The sequence below is a fragment of the Myodes glareolus genome, chromosome 8 (assembly GCF_982192425.1).
Source record: "Myodes glareolus chromosome 8, mMyoGla1.1, whole genome shotgun sequence".
In the NCBI taxonomy this organism is placed as follows: Eukaryota; Metazoa; Chordata; class Mammalia; order Rodentia; family Cricetidae; genus Myodes; species Myodes glareolus.
In genome coordinates this window covers 36,686,385-36,706,336 of record NC_142033.1, presented here as the reverse complement: position 1 = coordinate 36,706,336, position 19,952 = coordinate 36,686,385, and the positions used below count along the sequence as shown (strand labels likewise).

At 34.5% G+C, this 19,952-nt stretch overlaps 1 protein-coding gene and 1 non-coding gene across 2 annotated transcripts in view; one reads left to right on the top strand and one right to left on the bottom strand.

The window, feature by feature from the left end:
* Gabrg1 (gamma-aminobutyric acid type A receptor subunit gamma1) overlaps nt 1–19,952 on the bottom strand; it is a 93,196-nt gene that overhangs the window by 8,573 nt on the left and 64,671 nt on the right. The window contains exons 4-8 of the mRNA XM_048415233.3: nt 14,959–15,179; nt 13,474–13,556; nt 12,113–12,250; nt 11,849–12,001; nt 8,745–8,956 (exon numbers count right to left, since the gene is read on the bottom strand). Of these exons, the coding sequence (XP_048271190.1) occupies nt 8,745–8,956; nt 11,849–12,001; nt 12,113–12,250; nt 13,474–13,556; nt 14,959–15,179 (807 nt within the window). The remainder of the gene's footprint in view (nt 1–8,744; nt 8,957–11,848; nt 12,002–12,112; nt 12,251–13,473; nt 13,557–14,958; nt 15,180–19,952) is intronic.
* Nucleotides 3,374–3,480, top strand: LOC148121154 (U6 spliceosomal RNA). Its single transcript, XR_015738657.1, has one exon. It is a non-coding gene; the product is annotated as a U6 spliceosomal RNA (small nuclear RNA).

Below are 19,952 nucleotides of genomic sequence, written 5' to 3'. Positions count from 1 at the left end.
CAAAATGGACAGAGCTGTCTATCCTCTATATCAGTGCATTAGATTAGCTAGGCCATTTGGCAGAAAACAAACCAGGCAGGAATACAAATTTGATTGCTGGCCCCAGTTTTTCAAATTGTCACTTAATGCTGTAAGAGCGAATGAAGTATGTATCTCAGGAAGCATGAAAGACACATAAAGGCTGTACTGAATGTCTATAAAGTACTTTTACACTCTCCAGTCAATTAATATGTCAACTGTGAACTATTGCTATTTGCCACTTAATACTTCAATACTGTCATCTCATTGTTATTTCTTTTCCATTTTAGTATTTAATTTGCTGAGGTTGTTGCTAAATTTAACAGACTAAATATGATTTTGTTCTTGAATATCTGTAGTAAAATTATGTCTAGACTTTGGGTGGTACTTAATATATTTTTGATAAATTAATGAATAAAAACACCATAATTTTAAGTTTCCATTTTTATGCTGCAGCTCTCCTGAGTCAACATGACACTTGGAGCTATGCTCTATATTTTATTACCTGACGTTGCACTCAGTAACTGTTCAAACACCCATAAGGTGTGTTTCAGTAATACACCTGGGTTACATATCTGTGTAAAGAAACCATAAAACTCATATGACATTACATATTGCATGTGTGTTAATGTCATTTATTTTTATTCTTAGAATCTCTAACAAAAGTTATAAAAATTAACTAAATCAAATATAATAGTTACATACAAGTGTGGGGATTTACATTTTAAAATGAGGACTAAAGAATGAGATGAAAAGCAGAAAAGAGGTTCGGTTTGTGTGATAAGAAAATAGTAAGAACGTTCGGTTTCTTTCTTTAAAATTTATCAGTGGACAAGCAGGCAAAACGACTCAGTAGGTAAAATCCTTGCCTTGTAGACATGACAATCTGAGTCTGATTTCTGGAATCCACACAAAGATGTAATGAGGAAACCTATCCTGCAGTGTTTTCATCTGACCTCCTCATGTTTGCTCTGGTATGTGTAAGAACACACTCCACATAATCAGTATTCACATGATAATAAAATTTATTTTAAATCTAATAAATCTAGCACTGATTATTCAATTGGAAATCACTGTTCTTTTGTACTTTTCCATAAAATCATAAACATGATCTTTTAAATTGTTGTTAATTTGTGACAATAACAGATCTGTGGTGTGAAGCAAATTCTCAGATCTTTATACTGGAATACAAAGTTTACTAGCCTTAACTCTTAAAATATTATTATGAAAAATAAAGAATTAAGATATATCCACATTTCTAAAATAAAAATAATAAAAAAAGAAAAAATAGAAAAAAAGTCCCCACACTTAAAGAAATCTGATCCCTTGAGTCTCATGGTATACATATTATAGCAGCTTTACAAGCTGTTTGTCAAGGATGGATGTCTTGCACTGTTTTTATCTGAGTTTTGGCATAATCTGTTCTGAAAGTATGTACGGAAATTTGTAGTATAATGTCACATTGTCAATATTGGTGAAATGAAAGTCTACTTTTCTAGTGTTTGGAACAAAAGAAAATGTTAAAATGAAGGCTTAAAACAATGGAGCACTCAGCTCACAAAGAGACCTGAGCATGAATCTTGGATCTATCACTGACAAAGCCGCCTTGTGAAAGGCAATGAACCTGCATTTGTAGGGTTTCTTTGAGCACAAATGAAACCATGTAAAATGCTCAGATCTGCCTGGAACCCTCAACGAATGTTAGATATTGCATTCAGGTTGCTATAATTGCTATTATAAACCTAAATTACGGTCAATCATTTTATCATTCAATCATTACATATATTAGAGCTATTATAATCAATTTTAGCATATAATTTGACACAATATGAAAGTTAGTCATTGTGATTGGGAATGTGGATTAAAAGTATATAATTCTACAGAAACTAAAGAAAATGTAACAACTATGACTTTCTACTCTTGGTAGGCTTTAGCCTTAAAAGAGATCTTATTCTCTAAAGGTGAGTTAATTATGTATGCTATTCATTCTTGCAAATTCACAGGTACTTGTGAAAGAGAAATCTATTAATATTTTGTTTTGTTGTACTAATGCAAGGTCTGAATTTATAGCTCATCATGCAAGACAGTCTCCCTATCTCTGCCTTCCAAATGCTGGGATAGCAGGTGTGAAAAACCATAACCAGCTTCAAAAATATATCATAAATAAGTTTAGATACAATTACACTTTTTATAAAGAATGTAGCATTAAAGAATCTTGTAATTGAATATAAATGATGAGAACACATGTCTTTTCTCTAATCTTAGTAGAAATGCTTGAGTTTGTCTTTCTTTAGAAGGATATTAGCTATGTGTTTTTATTATACATACCTTTATTATGTTGAGGCATGCTTCTCCAATCCTATATCTCTGTAACTTTTGTCATTTAGAAATGTTGAAGTAATTTTGCCAAAGGCATTTACATTTGTCGAACCATGTTTGCATCTCTAGAATGAAGCTTTCTTGGTCTTGATGAATGGTCCTTTCATATAATCTTGGATTTTGTTAGTCAGCATCACATATTATTAATGAGAGTATAAACTAGTTCAGCAACTCAGAAAACCAGGAGGCAGGCTTCTCCAAATGTTAAAAAGAGATCTACAGATGTCCAAGTTTAAATCACTCCTACACATACGCTCAAACCACTTTATAGCTTGCAATAAAGATACTTAAGCAAGTCATATGTTTTGCTACTTTATTCACAGTGGCTAGAAATAGAATCAACATTTATGTCTGTCAACTGCCAAATGAAATGTGAACAATGTGGTACATATATGCAGTGGAATATTACTCAATTATAAAGGAAATAGAAGGATGAAATTTGCAGGCAGATGACAGAACTAAAGATGCTATACATTGAAGTCACATAGGCCCCTACAGAAAAGTTTTGCATATTCTTCCTCAATTATTTTTCGCTCTATGTGTAACAAACATCATATGTGAAGACTAGAAAACATGAAGAGGGCTTTTGCTGAGGAAGATACATTTAGAGAAGGGTGTGTCAGAACACATTTGAAATGAAAATAGAGAAGGTGAATTCTTGGGGCAGAAACACTGAAGAACTTAGTGGATTAATGGGGATTGTAGATAAGATGGCCCATGGGAAGGCTTAACTAAAACGAAGTGTGCATGAAAAGCATATTGGGAACCTATGATCTTGTAATTCACATCAAATTACAGCAAGAGAGGATGACAGAAAACGTGGAATATCAGGTTACAGTGGCACAATAAGGATTAAGTGGGAATGGGGGATTGTGGTGGCTTGAATAAGAATGGCCTCAGAGATTTGAGTGGTTCCTTCCCAGTTGGACTGTTAGAAAGGATTAGCAAGTGTGGCTTTGTTTGAAAAGACAATGGGGTGCTCGCTTCGGCAGCACATAAACTAAAATTGGAACGATACGGAGAAGATTAGCATGGCCCCTGCGCAAGGATGACACGCAAATTCGTGGAGCGTTCCATATTTTTTACCATTTACCAAAGTTAAATCAAGACCAGGTGAACAATCTAAATAGACCTGTTAGTCACGAAGAATTAGAAGCTGTTATCAAAAACCTCCCGACCAAAAAAAGCCCAGGACCAGATGGTTTCAATGCAGAATTCTACCAGAACTTCCAAGAAGAGCTGATACCTATACTCCTTAAGGTATTTCACAATATAGAAACAGAAGAGTCATTGCCAAACTCTATTTATGAACCTACAGTCACCCTGATACCAAAACCACATAAAGACACAACCAAAAAAGAGAATTACAGGCCAATTTCAATCATGAACATCGACGCAAAAATTCTCAACAAAATCCTGGCAAACCGATTCCAAGAACACATTAGAAAAATTATCCATTATGATCAAGTAGGCTTCATTCCAGAGATGCAGGACTGGTTCAACATACGCAAATCCATCAATGTAATCCATCATATAAATAAACTGAAAGAAAAAAAGCATATGATCATCTCATTAGATGCTGAAAAAGCATTTGACAAAATCCAACATCCCTTTATGATAAAGGCATTGGAGAGATTGGGGATACAAGGATCATACCTAAATATAATAAAAGGTATTTACAGCAAGCCAACAGGTAACATCAAACTGAATGGAGAGAAACTCAAAGCCATTCCATTGAAAAAAGGAAAAAGACAAGGCTGACCACTCTCCCCATACCTCTTCAATATAGGGCTAGAAGTTCTAGCAATAGCAATACGACAACATAAGGGGATCAAGGGGATTCAAATTGGAAAGGAAGAAGTTAAACTCTCGTTATTTGCAGATGATATGATAGTATACATGAGCGACCCCAAAAACTCTACCAAAGAACTCCTACAGCTTCTAAACACCTTTAGTAATGTGGTAGGATACAAGATCAACTCCAAAAAATCAGTTGCCCTCCTATACACAAAGGATAAAGAAGCAGGGAGGAAAATCAGAGAAACTTCACCTTTCACGATAGCCACAAATAGCATAAAATACCTTGGGATAACTCTGACCAAGGAAGTGAAAGACCTATTTGACAAGAACTTTAAGTCTTTGAAGAAAGAAATTGAGAAGGATACAAGAAAATGGAAAGATCTCCCTTGCTCTTGGATTGGGAGGATCAACATAGTAAAAATGGCAATTCTACCAAAACAATCTATAGATTCAATGCAATCCCCATCAAAATCCCATCAAACTTCTTCACAGACCTTGAGAGAATAATAATTAATTTTATATGGAAAAACAAAAAACCCAGGATAGCCAAAACAATCTTATATAATAAAGGAACTTCTGGAGGTATAACCATAACTGACTTCAAACTCTATTACACAGTTACAGTATTGAAAACAGCTTGGTACTGGCGTAAGAACAGAGAATTCGACCTATGGAATCGAATAGAAGACCCAGATATTAACCCACAAACCTATGAACACTTGATTTTCGACAAGGGGGCTAAAGGTATGCAATGGAAGAAAGAAAGCATCTTTAACAAATGGTGCTGGCATAACTGGATGTCAACCTGTAGAAGAATGAAAATAGATCCATATCTATCACCATGCACAAAACTCAAGTCCAAATGGATTAAAGACCTCAACATTAATCTGACCACTTTGAACCAGATAGAAGAGAAAGTGGGAAGTAGTTTACAAGACATAGGCACAGGAGACCACTTCCTAGGTAGAACCCCAGTAGCACACACAATTAGAGAATCAATGAATAAATGGGACCTACTGAAACTGAGAAGCTTCTGTAAAGCAAAGGACACCATCAGTAAGACAAAAAGGCTACCTTCTGACTGGGAGAAGATCTTCACCAACACCTCATCAGATAAAGGCCTGATCTCCAAAATACACAAAGAACTCAAGAAACTAGACACTAAAACTCTAATTAACCCAATTAAAAAATGGGGTGCTGATCTGAACAGAGAATTCTCAACAGAAGAACTTCGAATGGCCAAAAGACACTTAAGGTCATGCTCAACATTCTTAGCGATCAGGGAAATGCAAATCAAAACAACTATGAGATACCATTTTTCACCGGTCAGATTAGCTAAAGTCAAAAACACCAATGATAGCCTATGCTGGAGAGGATGTGGAGAGAGGGGAACTCTCATCCATTGTTGGTGGGAATGCAATCTTGTGCAGCCACTGTGGAAATCAGTGTGGCGGTTTCTCAGGAAACTGGGAGTCAACCTCCCTCAAGACCCAGAAATTCCACTCTTGGGAATATTCCCAAGAGATGCCTTATCATACCACAAAAGCATTTGTTTAACTATGTTCATAGCAGCACTATTTGTAATAGCCAGAACCTGGAAACAACCTAGGTGCCCCTCAAGAGAAGAATGGTTAAAGAAGGTGTGGAACATATATACATTAGAGTTTTACTCAGCGTTAAAAAACAATGACATCTTGAACTTTTGCATACAAATGGATGGACATAGAAAATGCTTTACTGAGTAAGATAAGCCAGACCCAAAAAGCGGAATATGGTATGTATTCATTCATAAGTGGATTCTAGACATAATTAAAGGTCTTTGAGCCTATTATTCGTGATCCTAGAGAAGCTAAATAAGAAGACGAACCTGAAGAAAATCATGTAGTTATCCTCCTAGAGATTGGAAATAGACAAGAGTCCCAGGTAACCTCGGGTGCTTGGGGGTGGGTGGGAGGGTTGTTGGAAGGGGAGAGGGCTAGAGAGAAGGGAGTAGGGGAGGAATGGGGAATGCTCGGGGGACTGGGATGTGGGGGAGGGAGGAAGGATGGATATGGGATCAGGGAAGAATATATCTCAACTAAGGGAGTCACTTTAGGGTTTACAAGAGACTTGATTATAAATGAGATCCCACGTCCAAGAAGAGATCCCCAGCTTGTTCTCTGGACAGAGGAGAGGGTGCCTGAACCGCCTTGGCCCATAACCATACTGATGAATATTTTGCTTATCACCATAGAACCTTCATCTGGCGATGGATGGAGATAGAGACAGAGACCCACATTGGAACACTGGACTTAACTCCCTAGGTCCAAACGAGAAGCAGAAGGAAAGAGAACGTGAGCAAAGAAGGCAAGACCAGAGGGAACCTTCATCCGACGATGGATGGCGATACAGATGGAGACCCACATTGGAGCACCGGACTGAGCCCCCCAAGGTCCAAATGAGGAGCAGAAGAAGGAAGAACATGAAAAATGAAATCAGGACCGCGAGGGGTGCGATCACCCACTGATACAAGGGGACTGATCTAATGAGAGTTCACCTAGGCCAGTTGACTGGGACTGAACGAGCACGTGATCCAACCAGATTCTCTGAATGTGGCCGGATTCTCTGAATGTGTCTGGCCCGGAGTCTTTCTGAAAAGCCATTGACAATGACACTGAGACTTGTTTCCTCTGCATATACTGGATTTTTTGGGATCCAGTCGGTTTGGATACTCACCGTCCTGGACCTGGAGGGGAGGAACTTGAACTACCCACGGGGCAGGAAACCCTGACTGCTCTTAGGGATGGAGAGGGAGGAGGAGAGGGAGTGGGGGGAGTGGGAGGGTGTTGGGAGGGGGGCGGAAATGGAAACTTTTATAATTTAATAAACTTTGAAGAAAAAAAAAAGAAAAGACAATGGGCATGGTTTCAAGAGCCATATTTGGTCAAGTCTCTGTCTGTCTCTGTCTCTCCATCTCTGTATGCTTGTGTGTGTGTGTGTGTGTGTGTGTGTGTGAGAGAGAGAGAGAGAGAGAGAGAGAGAGAGAGAGAGAGAGTCTGATGTCCATGAATAAGTGTGTAAAGCCCTCAGCTATGGCTCCAGTGCCATACCTGTTTGCTCCCTGTCACAGTTAGCATGGAGTAATCCTATGAAATTCTAATCAAGCCCCCAACTAAATGTTTTCATTCACAGAAGTCACAATGGTCATGGTGACTCTTCACAGGAATAGACCAGTAACTAAAACAAAGACTTGGGGGGACGGATAGACAATGGATTTACCAAAACTAAGGACGTACAAAGAAGCCTCATGAAACCCAGTCATCTATAAGCTAATTTAAAAACTTTTTTTTTTTAAAAAAAGAAATTTGAACAGAAGTACTCTGGAGTAGTGGACAATACTATTCCTAGCACAGATGGGTTGTTAAAAGAAAACCTTGGAGAAATGAGGTTATTTCCCTGGGAGTTTTGGTCAGGGACTCTCAATACCATCCCAAACAATACAGTACTTTGCCATCACTCTAGGTTGTTTACCATAACTAGATCCTGTTGCTGAAGAAACCAAATACATTGGTGGCATTTAAAAAATAAATCACCCCTGAGATAACCAGGAAACTCTACCTATTGCCTATTTTTCATAGCATTGCAAGGTGTTATGCAGGCTTGTGGGGGAAGAAAGGACATCAGTGATGTTATATAGCTCTGTTTCTGACCTGCTAAGCAGGGTCTGTGCACTGTACAATAATATAATTCTATCTATATAAGTTGCTCCCTTGACTGGTCTTGAGATCTGATTCACACGAGGGCCATTGGAAACAAGACTAATTTCAAAACTAATCAAAACTAATGGCTAGGGAAGAATTAGACGATAGAGGAGAACCTATTGATGTTGTTCTGCTAATGGTCATGTTATCAAACTGCCTTATAAGTTGTTATGTTTATGTCCATTGTTTTGACCTGGTCCCAACTTTTGCCAGAGAAGCTTCTTATGTCAGTAGGTAGCTTTGCAACCATGTTCAAGCATACCTATCCTTATAACCACAGATAAGTGTAACTCTCACTGCTTGTCAAAGAAACTTCTTTCTGCAGGAGATAGAGAGCATTGTATTGATATACATAATGAAAATTCAGAAAATGAGTGACTGTGGTATACCCAATCCCAAGTGATATATATGAGTACAACTCCTAAAACTGAGGCTAAGTGAAAATTATGGAAGAGAGGATAGAAACATTATACTTGACAGTGGCTAACAATATCTGTTAAGAGACTATGACCCATATAAGGAAATATACCTAAGAATTATCGGCAACCTACTTGCCTTAACAAGATCACATTGACAACCCATGTTGACAAGCCAAAACAAGCAGAAGTAAAGCTATAAGGTCACACCTCTTACAACTTATTATTTCTCATATGTATATATGTGTAATGATAAAATTAAAGAAGAGATTATGAATTTGGAAGGAAGAGAGGAGACGGAAGAAATGAAAGGGAGAGAGTAATGTAAATACAACATTCATGTATGAAATTCTCAAAAATACTATTAAAAAAGAATAAAAATAAAACATACCGAAGTCCTGTTTTTACGCTTCCTCTCTCTGGTGGCTTTTCCTTTATTATTGCTAGTAAAATAATGCAAGGTTCCATATTCCATCAGTGCTGCAAACACAAAAATAAAACAAACAGAGACAAAAAGATCCATTGCTGTCACATAAGAAACCTTTGGTAAAGATTTCCTGGCAATTGTACTGAGGGTTGTCATAGTCAAGACCGTAGTGATACCTGTGAAGAAAGGGAAAAATAATAGTTGATTACAAGTAATTTAGCAGAACATTTTTATTCTTTTCTTCTAATTTAACAATAATGTCAGCTGAAATAAACAATGGAAACAAAAGAATATGATTGCCAGAAAGAATTACTAGTAACCATGGCTACAATATATTCACTGTGTTCTTTGTGTAGGAAATTTAATGATTCAAATTACTATGGATTTTAGGTTGGCTCCTGATATTCACTCTTCCCTTCCTCCATGGTTAAAAAAAATAAACATTTTTAGTTGACAGAAGGTTTTCTTTTTTCTTTCCTTTTTTGACTTTCCGAGACAGGGTTTCTCTGTAGTTTTGGAGCCTGTCCTAGAACTAGCTGGCCTCGAACTCAAAGATCTGCCTGTCTTTGCCTTCCTAGTGCTGGGATTAAAGTATGTGTCACCACTGCCGGGCTGACAGGAGGTTTTCTTAAAGTACAATTTCATTGGGCACTTCTTTGGCAGAGTGTGGCCAGAAGGTAAGATTGTACCATAGGAACTAAGCCAAGAATTAAAGTCTAGAAGACACCACAATGTAAGAGATTCCTTGCTTTATTCCCTCTTTATTCTACTGCAATACCATAACAGAAGCCAGAAGACACCTTAAATGATGAGATGACTATGAAAATTCAAGTCAAGAACTACACACACACACTCTACACAGCCAAGAACCAGATGTCTCTGAATTCCTCTCCCAATGGAATATGACACCACAGTGAACACTTCTGAACCTGTGCATTAGAAACAAGTACTTTTCAAATTACTTGAAGCAACAGTTATTGGAGGGTTTTGCTGTTTTGTTTATTTGGCTTGTTTATTTTTTGTTTGCCTTACTCGGTATGAGTAACCTAAACTAATGTATTAATGTAATAGTTTCTTTTGTGATAATTTGAACTTAATTTAAAAACTTCTAATTTAAGAATGCAGAATTATAACAATATATATTTTGCATTTCAAATACACTGAATGAATTTTTATATTTCTAAATATTTAGTATGTGCAATTCTGATACAGGTAAGAGCCAAGTTCATGTGCCCATCTTTGGACTCTTACTCTTTATATGACAGTCTTCTTATTGTTCTTACCACTGATAGTCTTAAGTCATCTAAATGAGAAGAAGCTCTGTATTTTTTTTGTGTGTTGAAATCACAGCCATTTTCATTCTACAAATATGCTTATTTAAGGGCTTTGTGTTTGAGTCTTTTGCTTGTATATTTGTATGTGTGACACATGTCTTGGAACCCCTGGAACTATAGTTATAGATGGTTGTGAGTCACCATGTGTGCACTGGAAATCAAACCTGGCTGCTTACAAGAGCAGCATGTGCTCCAAACCACCAAGTTAACTCTTCAGCTACCCCCAACTCCAATCTTATTCTTACTGCCGCAACCATAGCTCTGTGAATTGAAAGTTTAACTTTCTTAAATATGCTAAGTATAATGCTAAATAAATATTTCTTTGTAAATATGAATATAATAGCAAGATCTTTAATTCAAAAAAATCAGTATAAATGGCTACAAATAATCTTTATTATAGGGGAAGTAATGGGAATCATTTTTTTCTCAAATGTCCCTAGAACATGCTGAAATAATTCTCAGACAATCTCATCAATTTTCTCTCATGGATAATTAGCATTAGAAAGAATATGATAGAAATGTAGTAGGTTTTGAAGACTGAAGGTAAATTTAGATTCAATTCTAAATCTCCACTTCTCACTCTTCACTTATTTACTCTGTAATTTTAAGAAAAACAGGATAATGATTTATCCTTATGCCAATAGATTAGTATTATCAGTATCCACATTTCCTAAGCTATAATTTTATTATAATACAAATCAGTTTCAATAAGTCTTTTTTAATGAAAAACATATAATATTTGAAAGAATTATGATAAATAAAATTTAGATATATAGATTTTGTTGACTCACTTTCTCTATACCTATGATAAGACCCCCTAAATTGTTTCTGATACTTAATGTTTCTGGATTTACTACTGACCCATTTATGTTATTTTAAATTTACTATGTTATATGAGTGAACTTGTTTTCCAGCTATCACAGAAGCCACAGGAAAAGCTATTAATTATTAAAAATAAAACTGATTTAACTTTACATTTTTAAGATAAAATTATAATTACAATGTGATTGAATTTTTACCCTGAATATGAATCAATTGATTATTAAGCTTTTCTTCCACAATATTGTTTGCAATCTATAGATTGTCACTTTCTTAAAGCATGCATAAAATCAGCCATTTATTTGCTTATATATTATGATGACTATGGTACACTATTATAAAAACATTGTCATCAACTTTTTAAAGGATGAAGCAGAAATTACTCTTGTAATCATTGGCATTGTACAAGAAACTCTAAAAGGAACACACTAATTCCACCGGTTTTGATGTTTTAGAAAGCAGGAAGCTCATGTTCTATCCAGATATCTGTCTTTTGTAACAGCTGGTCATCAATTTTCAATTCCAGTATTAGCCAGTAAATTAAATGCTGATGATTTTTGATCCTGCTAAAACATAGTCAACATTTGTTATAATGCAATTAAAATATTTATTAAATGAGATTCAGATGTTTTCCCTTCTCTGCTTTTTATGTGTTAACTCTTATACACACACACACACACACGTAAGTAAATATGTGTGTAAATATCCTGTTTACAGGAAAAATATGAGTGTTCTAATTCCAAGTTCTTTATTATGCTAAGTCCTATACTATTTGAAGTCCTTTCAATTTTGTATAATACTGATTTTTTATCTGTTATTACCTCATTATAGCATAGATGATATTTCTATAATAAGCATCAATGAAGTTTTATTTATTATTTTTTAAGAGCTTGTGATATAGCAGAATAGTCTTACCCAGTGATGTTCTGGCTGGTACTGCATCTTTATTGATCCAAAAGGAAACCCAAGAAAGAACAACTGTCAGAATGCACGGGATATAGGTCTGAATCGTGAAGTAGCCCATCCGCCTGCTCAGGTCAAAGAAAATTGTCATGATAATATAATCTCCTATAAGAAATAGATATGTTTGACAGTGAGTAAAACATACAAAAATCTACATTCTGCTTTCTGTACCTAAGTGACAATGACATTCACGGCCAGCTCCTATTTCCTCCTTACCAGAAATTGTGTGAGAGATTTCAGTAGAATTTCGTAATCCTACAAATGCAAACTGGTATAACCTCCAGTACTTAGGATCAGCCACTTCCACGGAGGGCTTTTTCCACTTGTACTCAATTTCGTTTTTAGGATATCCATCTAGAGAAAAAATGGCAGGAAAATATATGTAGTTTAGGAAATTTAAATTATTTTAAATTATTATTTAAATCATCGCAATACCAACACCATCCAAACAATGACTATGTGTAATTCTTCTCTCATTCAATACTATAAAGTTTGTCAAATATAAAAAAAATACTATCTGAAGTGTGTGTATGTGTGTATGTGTGTGTGTGTGTGTGTGTGTGTGTGTGTGTGTGTGGTATGTGTGTGCTTTAAAGAATTTTATAACAGTTATGATGATTACAAGTATGAGTTTTGTTTTGGCACCGAGTAGTTTGAGAGAGAGGGAAGTTTGATGTTGTCCTACTGTCCTTATTCATTAATCTCAGATTGTTTCTATTATTATTTACCTGGAACTTGGGAACTATCTCAGACTCTCATGTGCTAGAATTACTGTGACCTGGTAGTTACTATTTAATCCCCAAAAATACTGTCAAAATCAACACAGGAATTCAACGTGTTTATAAAATATTCTCATATCTGGGTTGATTGTAGGCCTGCCTTTCTGCTTATAATTTTTTATGTGAATTCCAGTGGCTAAAATATTTTCCTATTTGTAATCATTTATAAAAGCAAACACCTTTTCCTCAACAAATTTTTGAAACTTACTTTAAAATCATGTAAAGAGAGATATTGCATCAGGAAGATATAGTTTGAACAAGTTTTTTAGTCTAGCTGTGTAAAATCATTTGAATGCAAACCTAAATTCATAGCTCATTTGAGTATTCAGAATGAGAAGAAGGAATGTTTGTTTACTTCCTCTACTCCAGTTTATTTGCTTTAATTAATTTATTTATTTATTTTGCTATTCTTTAGAAATCTATTTGCTTTCCAAGAAGAGACAGAATGGGTGTGACTCAAGTGGGACTGGAGGTGGAAAGCACTTAGGAGGACTTGAGGGAATGGGAATTGTAATTAGAATGCACTGCATAAAAATCTATTTTCAACAAAGCAAAATAGAAAACTAAAGTAAAAGGCATTGAAATAAAACTGACTTATAAAGATTATGTTGCAATATGTATATTTACTAAAAACTTACTTTCAATTTTTTTAATTTAAAATCAATAAACAAATGTAGTTTTAAATTTAAAAGTGGAATAACATTAAACACATTTCTAAGATTATATTTTATTTAATTTTGTAAGTTGATAAAGTAATTTTAAGCCCAAACTTATAGGATTATCATTTCTTTCACTTACAGCTTGAAAATTCCAGTGGACAGGAATGTTCATCCATCGGAAAGTTATGAAGTTGAAGATAGCATTCTGCATTAATTGTTAATCTATTTAGAAGAAAAAAATAAGTATTCTACAAAGCAGAGTTGTTAAGTCATCAAAAACTACTTATCTGATTTTAAAACATCATTTCAACATCTTGTAATGGACTATTGTCTAACAGAAAATAAAGATAACCTTAAATTTAACGCTAAATATTACATCACACACTACCGAGTATGAAATTCAAACACTTCTTCAGTCAACTAAGTACCTACTTTGCCTATGTCAATCTCTGCAACTGCATAAAAATAAAGCTTTTGCAACTTCATAAATTATATGTTCATAATATATATAGTATATATATGCACAAATAATATGTTCAAAGGCACACAAAAAGTAATACATTATACAAGGCCATGCATGATTTTTTCTCTGAATTTCACATGATCATTTGCAAGGATGACACCATGAAACATGCCAAAGTAGAAATAGAAAATGCTGCAAGGCCTCAATCCTATATACAAAGTCGTACAGACAATAAAGAATGGCTGGGCAAATGAGTGGTCTTCTTCCCAGAGAACAGTACACTCATTGGTTGTCCATGCCAAGTGGTTATCCCTAAAAACGTATATAACACTATATATATTGAGCATGCTGTATTTAAAAAATATATTTAATGCATATCTATATACACATATACATAGAGATATACACAAATATATGTATGCAATAACAATCAGTAAAGTAAGAGGCCAAGTATTTGAAGGAGAACTGGGAAACTTAGATGGAAAGGTTTGGAGAGAGTATAGGAAAGGAAGAAATGTAACTTTAAATAAAATTTAAAAAGTAAAAACAAAGTAGTAATTTTTAATAAGCATATATTTTGAAGGGGATATATAAGACAGATTTGAACTCAAGGATCAGTCATTTTATGGTGATGTTTCACAACAGTTCTAAAAGTTAGAATAATGAATTACAAGGGAAAAAAATCACAGAAATTTCCATTATACACTTATAAATATTAATCATGGCTGAGTAGAATCAGGATTTAAACATTCACTGATCTTGCAGAGGACCTGTATTGGTTCCCAGTACCCACAGAATGACTCACAACCATCTGTGACTCCAGTTTCAGGGGATCCAAGATTCTCTTCTGGTTTTCACAAGGTATTTATGTAGTAAAAAAAGCAAACAAAATTTATATACATACAAAATAAAATATTTAAAGCATCGTCAAATAAATAAATGAATAAAAATTAAAATATGAGTCAAAACTTTTTCTGCTTCCAAATAGGAAGTGCAAATATTTTTGCCATTCTTTCATTTGATAGTAACTTTGAATATAAAAATGTATCACCGAAATAGTGCAGCATTTTAGATTTTAGCAAATGAAAGAGGCCCCTGTGCTGGTGTGAAGAAGGCTATTCAGGAGCTGAAAATACAAGTGCATATTGTTATGAATATTACCGTAGAGTGTATAGAACTCTTCCATCACTCCAAATCCGCAGCAGGCGATTAGGTGTTGTTATCCAATGTGCATCGGATTTTCTTGAGTTTCTGAAGAAAGTGTCTGGAATCCAAATTTTCCCCACCATGTTGCTGTTAAGCACAAGCACTTTCATGCTGCTATTGAACTTTAAACGGCTGTCAAACCAGGTTTGGGCAAAAATTATATCTATGGTGTACTCCTACAAAATTGAAAGATAACGACATTAATAATGCTATCATTTTAGATGTTTTCCTTAGAAATTAAAATTTTTACAGTGCAAATTTCCTATAAATTGATAGCACTTAGATTCATTCTTTGGAAGAAAATAATTTTGATATTTTAAACTTCTTTGCAAATTATTTCAAGTGATTCATATAAAGCAAAATTCATAAATTCTAGATGCCTTCTCTGGCCTTAACCTTTTATGCTTTTTTCAGTATCATAATTCATCAATTTCAGCAATTAATAACTATCTTATTGTTAGCCTTGATAAATTTGGTTATATTTACACTATCCCTCCATAAGCATGTCCAAATTCAAGGGGTAAATATCCATCAAATTACCTAAAATCACTAAAAATGTCTTTAGTCTGAGCATTAGATTCCCATCATTTCAAGACAGCAACATTAAATGTCTGGACAGTAGTGTTTAGTGTCTCATATTGACCACAACGGAACCAGCTAAACAATTACAACATGCTAAATATCACAATAATCATTCTGAATGCTATCCTGTTGTTAAAACTTTCCAACACTTTGTGAAGCAAATGTCACAATAATAAATGTTTTCCAAAAATATCAAATGATGAAAGGTAAAGAACCTTCCCCATATCAGAGTTCATAATTTCTGATGGACATTTACAAAGCTAAACCTTGTGTTCATATTCCAGTTCTCATAGCAAGGACCTATGTCTCAACACTCTGTTCACAGAAAGGAGAAAGTCGTGCAGTTAAGAAAGAGCCCTGAGATCAAGTATTACCCATGTCTGTGTCCTGACAAAATGCCTACAATCTTATTATAAGCATTAAAACTTTCTACAAAACTTAAGGGAAGAACAATAATATGTGGTATAGAATAAAGGAACTGAAAAAACTTATCATCTCTGTGTGACTCTTTGCTTGCATGTGTACACAACTTAGACATTAAAAGAGGAAGGAAAATGCTTAAAATTATGAAGTACTATATTGGCTACATGTAGCAGGGAAGATTGAGTTGTCTTTCTTGATGTGATATTTGCAATTGGTCAATTGGCTTGAAAGGAAATATTTACCATAAGAAATGGAAGCATGACTGTGAGTTTGGTTAATGAATATTTAATATCTATTTTTTAAGCCAGGGAGATTAATGAGGAAACAGTCTGGGATTCAACTTATCAGTAGGAAAGTTGGATCAAATCCTAGATTTCTGCAAGAATATTTATAATTTGGTTACTGGAATATAGAGATAAATTGAGAGGGAAGCTTCATTTTATCACACACTTGTGGCTTAGATTCTTAATCATTTAATGAATATTATCAGTGGCATGCTACATAATCTCTATATTTGTTTACTAAAGCTAATGTTACTGACCTGACTGATTCCTTGAATCTTATGGAAAATACATGGACATATATTATCTTTAACACCTTTTCTCACTTCCTTGTCAGGACCAATGGCATTTAATAAATGTTGGAGATAAGTGAGATTTATTTAAATGTTCTTTCCACTTACTCAAATGATTAGCTCCTTTAAGTCCAACACTGACTTTGCCAATGATGGAAAGTTGTTTTGTAACAATAAATATGAACAGAAAGAAGGGCCTGTACAGGTTGGAAAGAGAATATAACCAATGCTGTTTAGCTGAGGTCAAATCATATATTTGAATTGGGGAAATATAGCAGAAATTTCATAAGAAACGAGACAGGATTGTGGTCTTGGGAAAAATGAACATTGGCTAGTATAAAGAGCATCATGACACTTAAGCATACTTAATTTCAAGTTCCTATGATATCATCAGAAGTAGCCTTTGAGAATTACATTTCCAGTAATAGAACTTTGCAAACATCATAAACACCATTCAGCAGCTGAAGGAATGTATTAATTCCAAAGTTGGGCCACAAATCCAGATCTTTCTAACTGCACAGCCATATGTTCTGCACAGAAATGTGTTTTATAATACATAATTCTAATGTGCACACAGCTGTTGGAGGGATTATGATTTCTAACAGGTCAGATTTCCCTAAAGATAAAATGTTAAAGAAAAGTAAAAGGATCTACTCACAATTAATATGATCAAAAGAAAGAAATGCAGAGCACATTTCTTGATAAGCTGTCCTTCACAAAGCCTTGCAGGAGCTATAGTCCCAAGCCCTTTAAACTGTTAATCCTTAATAAATGCCTAGCTGAGATAAGAAGGTTATTAAAGTCTGTGCCATTTTATTTGTAATCAAAAAATCCAATTTTGTTTACTCATTCATAGTAGAGTAATTTCCAGAAAATGATCAAACTCTGTTCTTGTACTTCATGTTCCTATTTAAAGGTTATAATCATCTGCATTAAAATAAGAAAAAAAATTGAAATTGAATTTCTGTTGACTCAGAACAAGTACAATACCTTCTAGAAGAAACATTTTGAGAGAGGAACAGTACATTTAATACTTGAGGCTGACATGACATGAAAATTTTACTGTCTCCTTGAAATTTAACCAACAAAAGAAATAAATGTGAAAAGTGTGCTACTCTGATTTATAAGATAGTCAGTAAACCCATAAATGTATATTACTACAGTAACCAAAATTGCATATTGCTGCTATGTACCTCATCTCACACTTATAAGTACTGGTTAACGCAGTCTTGGAGGTGGGATTCTATTTGCTTTTGGAATAGAAAAAATACAAAAGTCATAACCCTCCTAAGCAATTGATACAGATGCAAAACTTTATTGTGTAGTTAGAGTGATCCTGATCTTGTCTGTCTACATTCATATTAATATTTACTCAAACTAACTGATCACGTGACTAAAATAAAATTCTAAATTAAACCATGGCCAGCAGTATACTCAGATAAATGCAGGCAGAGAGATGAACAGTGAACCCATATTATATGAGTGTTAGTAAACATTTCACAGATATCAAATATATTTTGCTAAATTATTGTAAGAACAAAAGCTTCTTGAGAATATCACAATAAGTAAAATATTTTGATGACCTTATTCTCTCAAATGTTCATGGAGGTCATATGACAATACAAGAAAGATAATCAATAAATCCCCATGAATCCTTGATTCAAATGGGAAACTTTTGGCTCTGGGGCCTGTTTATTTCTGTGAATGGAGCTTGGAATTATCATGCATATTAATTTGATAACTTGTTCAGCAAGCAATTTTTGACAGTTTAGTTAATGTAATCTTTCAATTTGTGTGCTTCAAGAGGACAACAGTGGAAGCCTCTTAGATATGCATCTGAGCTTACTAAAAACTTGAAATTGGATTAAAGTTGAGATAGGTATAGATAAAATGAAATAAACTGGTAGAGATTGTGTTCAGCTGGGAAAATTCAGAAAGACTTGATATAAGGTACATTCAGTCAGAAACTTGAACAATACAAGGACTGTGATTAACAAATGGGTCACAAGACTCTAAAACGCAGAACCTCTTAAGATGGTGAAGGAGTGTAAACCTCACATAACAAAGGAGTGGTTTTGTTTTGGTGTGTCAGAGATGTACTTTCCTTGAATTCACAGAACATTTTATATCTGTAATCACTCTTGCCAACTTAATATAAAATTCTCAATTTTTCTGAGATATAAAAATAGCTATAAATACACATAATACAAAAATTGGGGTAAAAGAACCCAAAGTACTAATAAATCATTGTTGATTCTCTATATCATAATTAGTCATGTATTTACTATTAGATACAAATTTATGACCATTTGCTTGTAATTTAAGTGTAAAACATAAAAATTAGTATGGTCACAGAACTCCTAATAAAAACCCATAATAAAAAAGATATGTACTTCCCTGGCCTTAGAGAGACTCTGACTCCACTGCAAGGCCAGCATCAACATGCATGTCCAGACACTAAGCACTCAGGTTTGCACAAAGCTGCGTCATGGTTTTGTATTTGATCAGCTTGTCCAGAGAAAGAGCAGATAGGCTAGAAGGGCAGGTGAAAGTGAAAATGGCCACTTATACGGAATGGGCTCCTGTGCTATCAGAAGTGTGATTAGTCTAAAATCTGCAGAGCAGACAGGAAGTTAGCGATTCAGGAGGCCAAGACTGTCCTTGAGGAACTGAATTTGTTCTCTTAAGTTCTCATGTGATTGTGTGACACTCAACCACATTATAGTAGCTAGCTTGATTTATTCAAAACTGTTGGTGTTAACATAAAAAAAAAACTTTCTGAAGCGGTCAGAGGTAGTATTGTGGACAAACAGCTGGTAACCTTAACCAAGGAAAAATAACTCAGAAATTCCCATCATGATGCCATCATAGGAATGGCTTAGTTTCCTGTGACTTTGGAACGTGTAACAAAATTTATCACCTATCTATTTCCAGACAAAGGAAAATGGGTACTTTGTTGGTGGTCTGAAGAAATTTATCCTGTTTTCCAAGAGTGCTCATACTTGTTTTCATGTCCTTTCATGTCATCGTTTCAATTGGCTTTGTTTCATATTTCTCTATTAAATGGAAAAAATAAACTAAAGATTTATACTTACAGGTTTATGTTTGTATTTTCACTGTATAATAAGTTTTACCCAAATGATCATCAGTTCTGAAAGAATTGAGCAATCCTGAAGTGATGTTCAGAGATACTCAGAGAAATTCCCAGAAAAATAATGAAACCTGAAAAGCCATTAGGACCCATGTTTCTGTGTGTGAAAAACACTATTTGTAAGACATAAGTGTATTCATATGCACATTTAAATATTTAATTTCACAGAAGACTAAGTATAATTTTCCACAAAGCATTCTTATTTTATTTCTAGTGCCT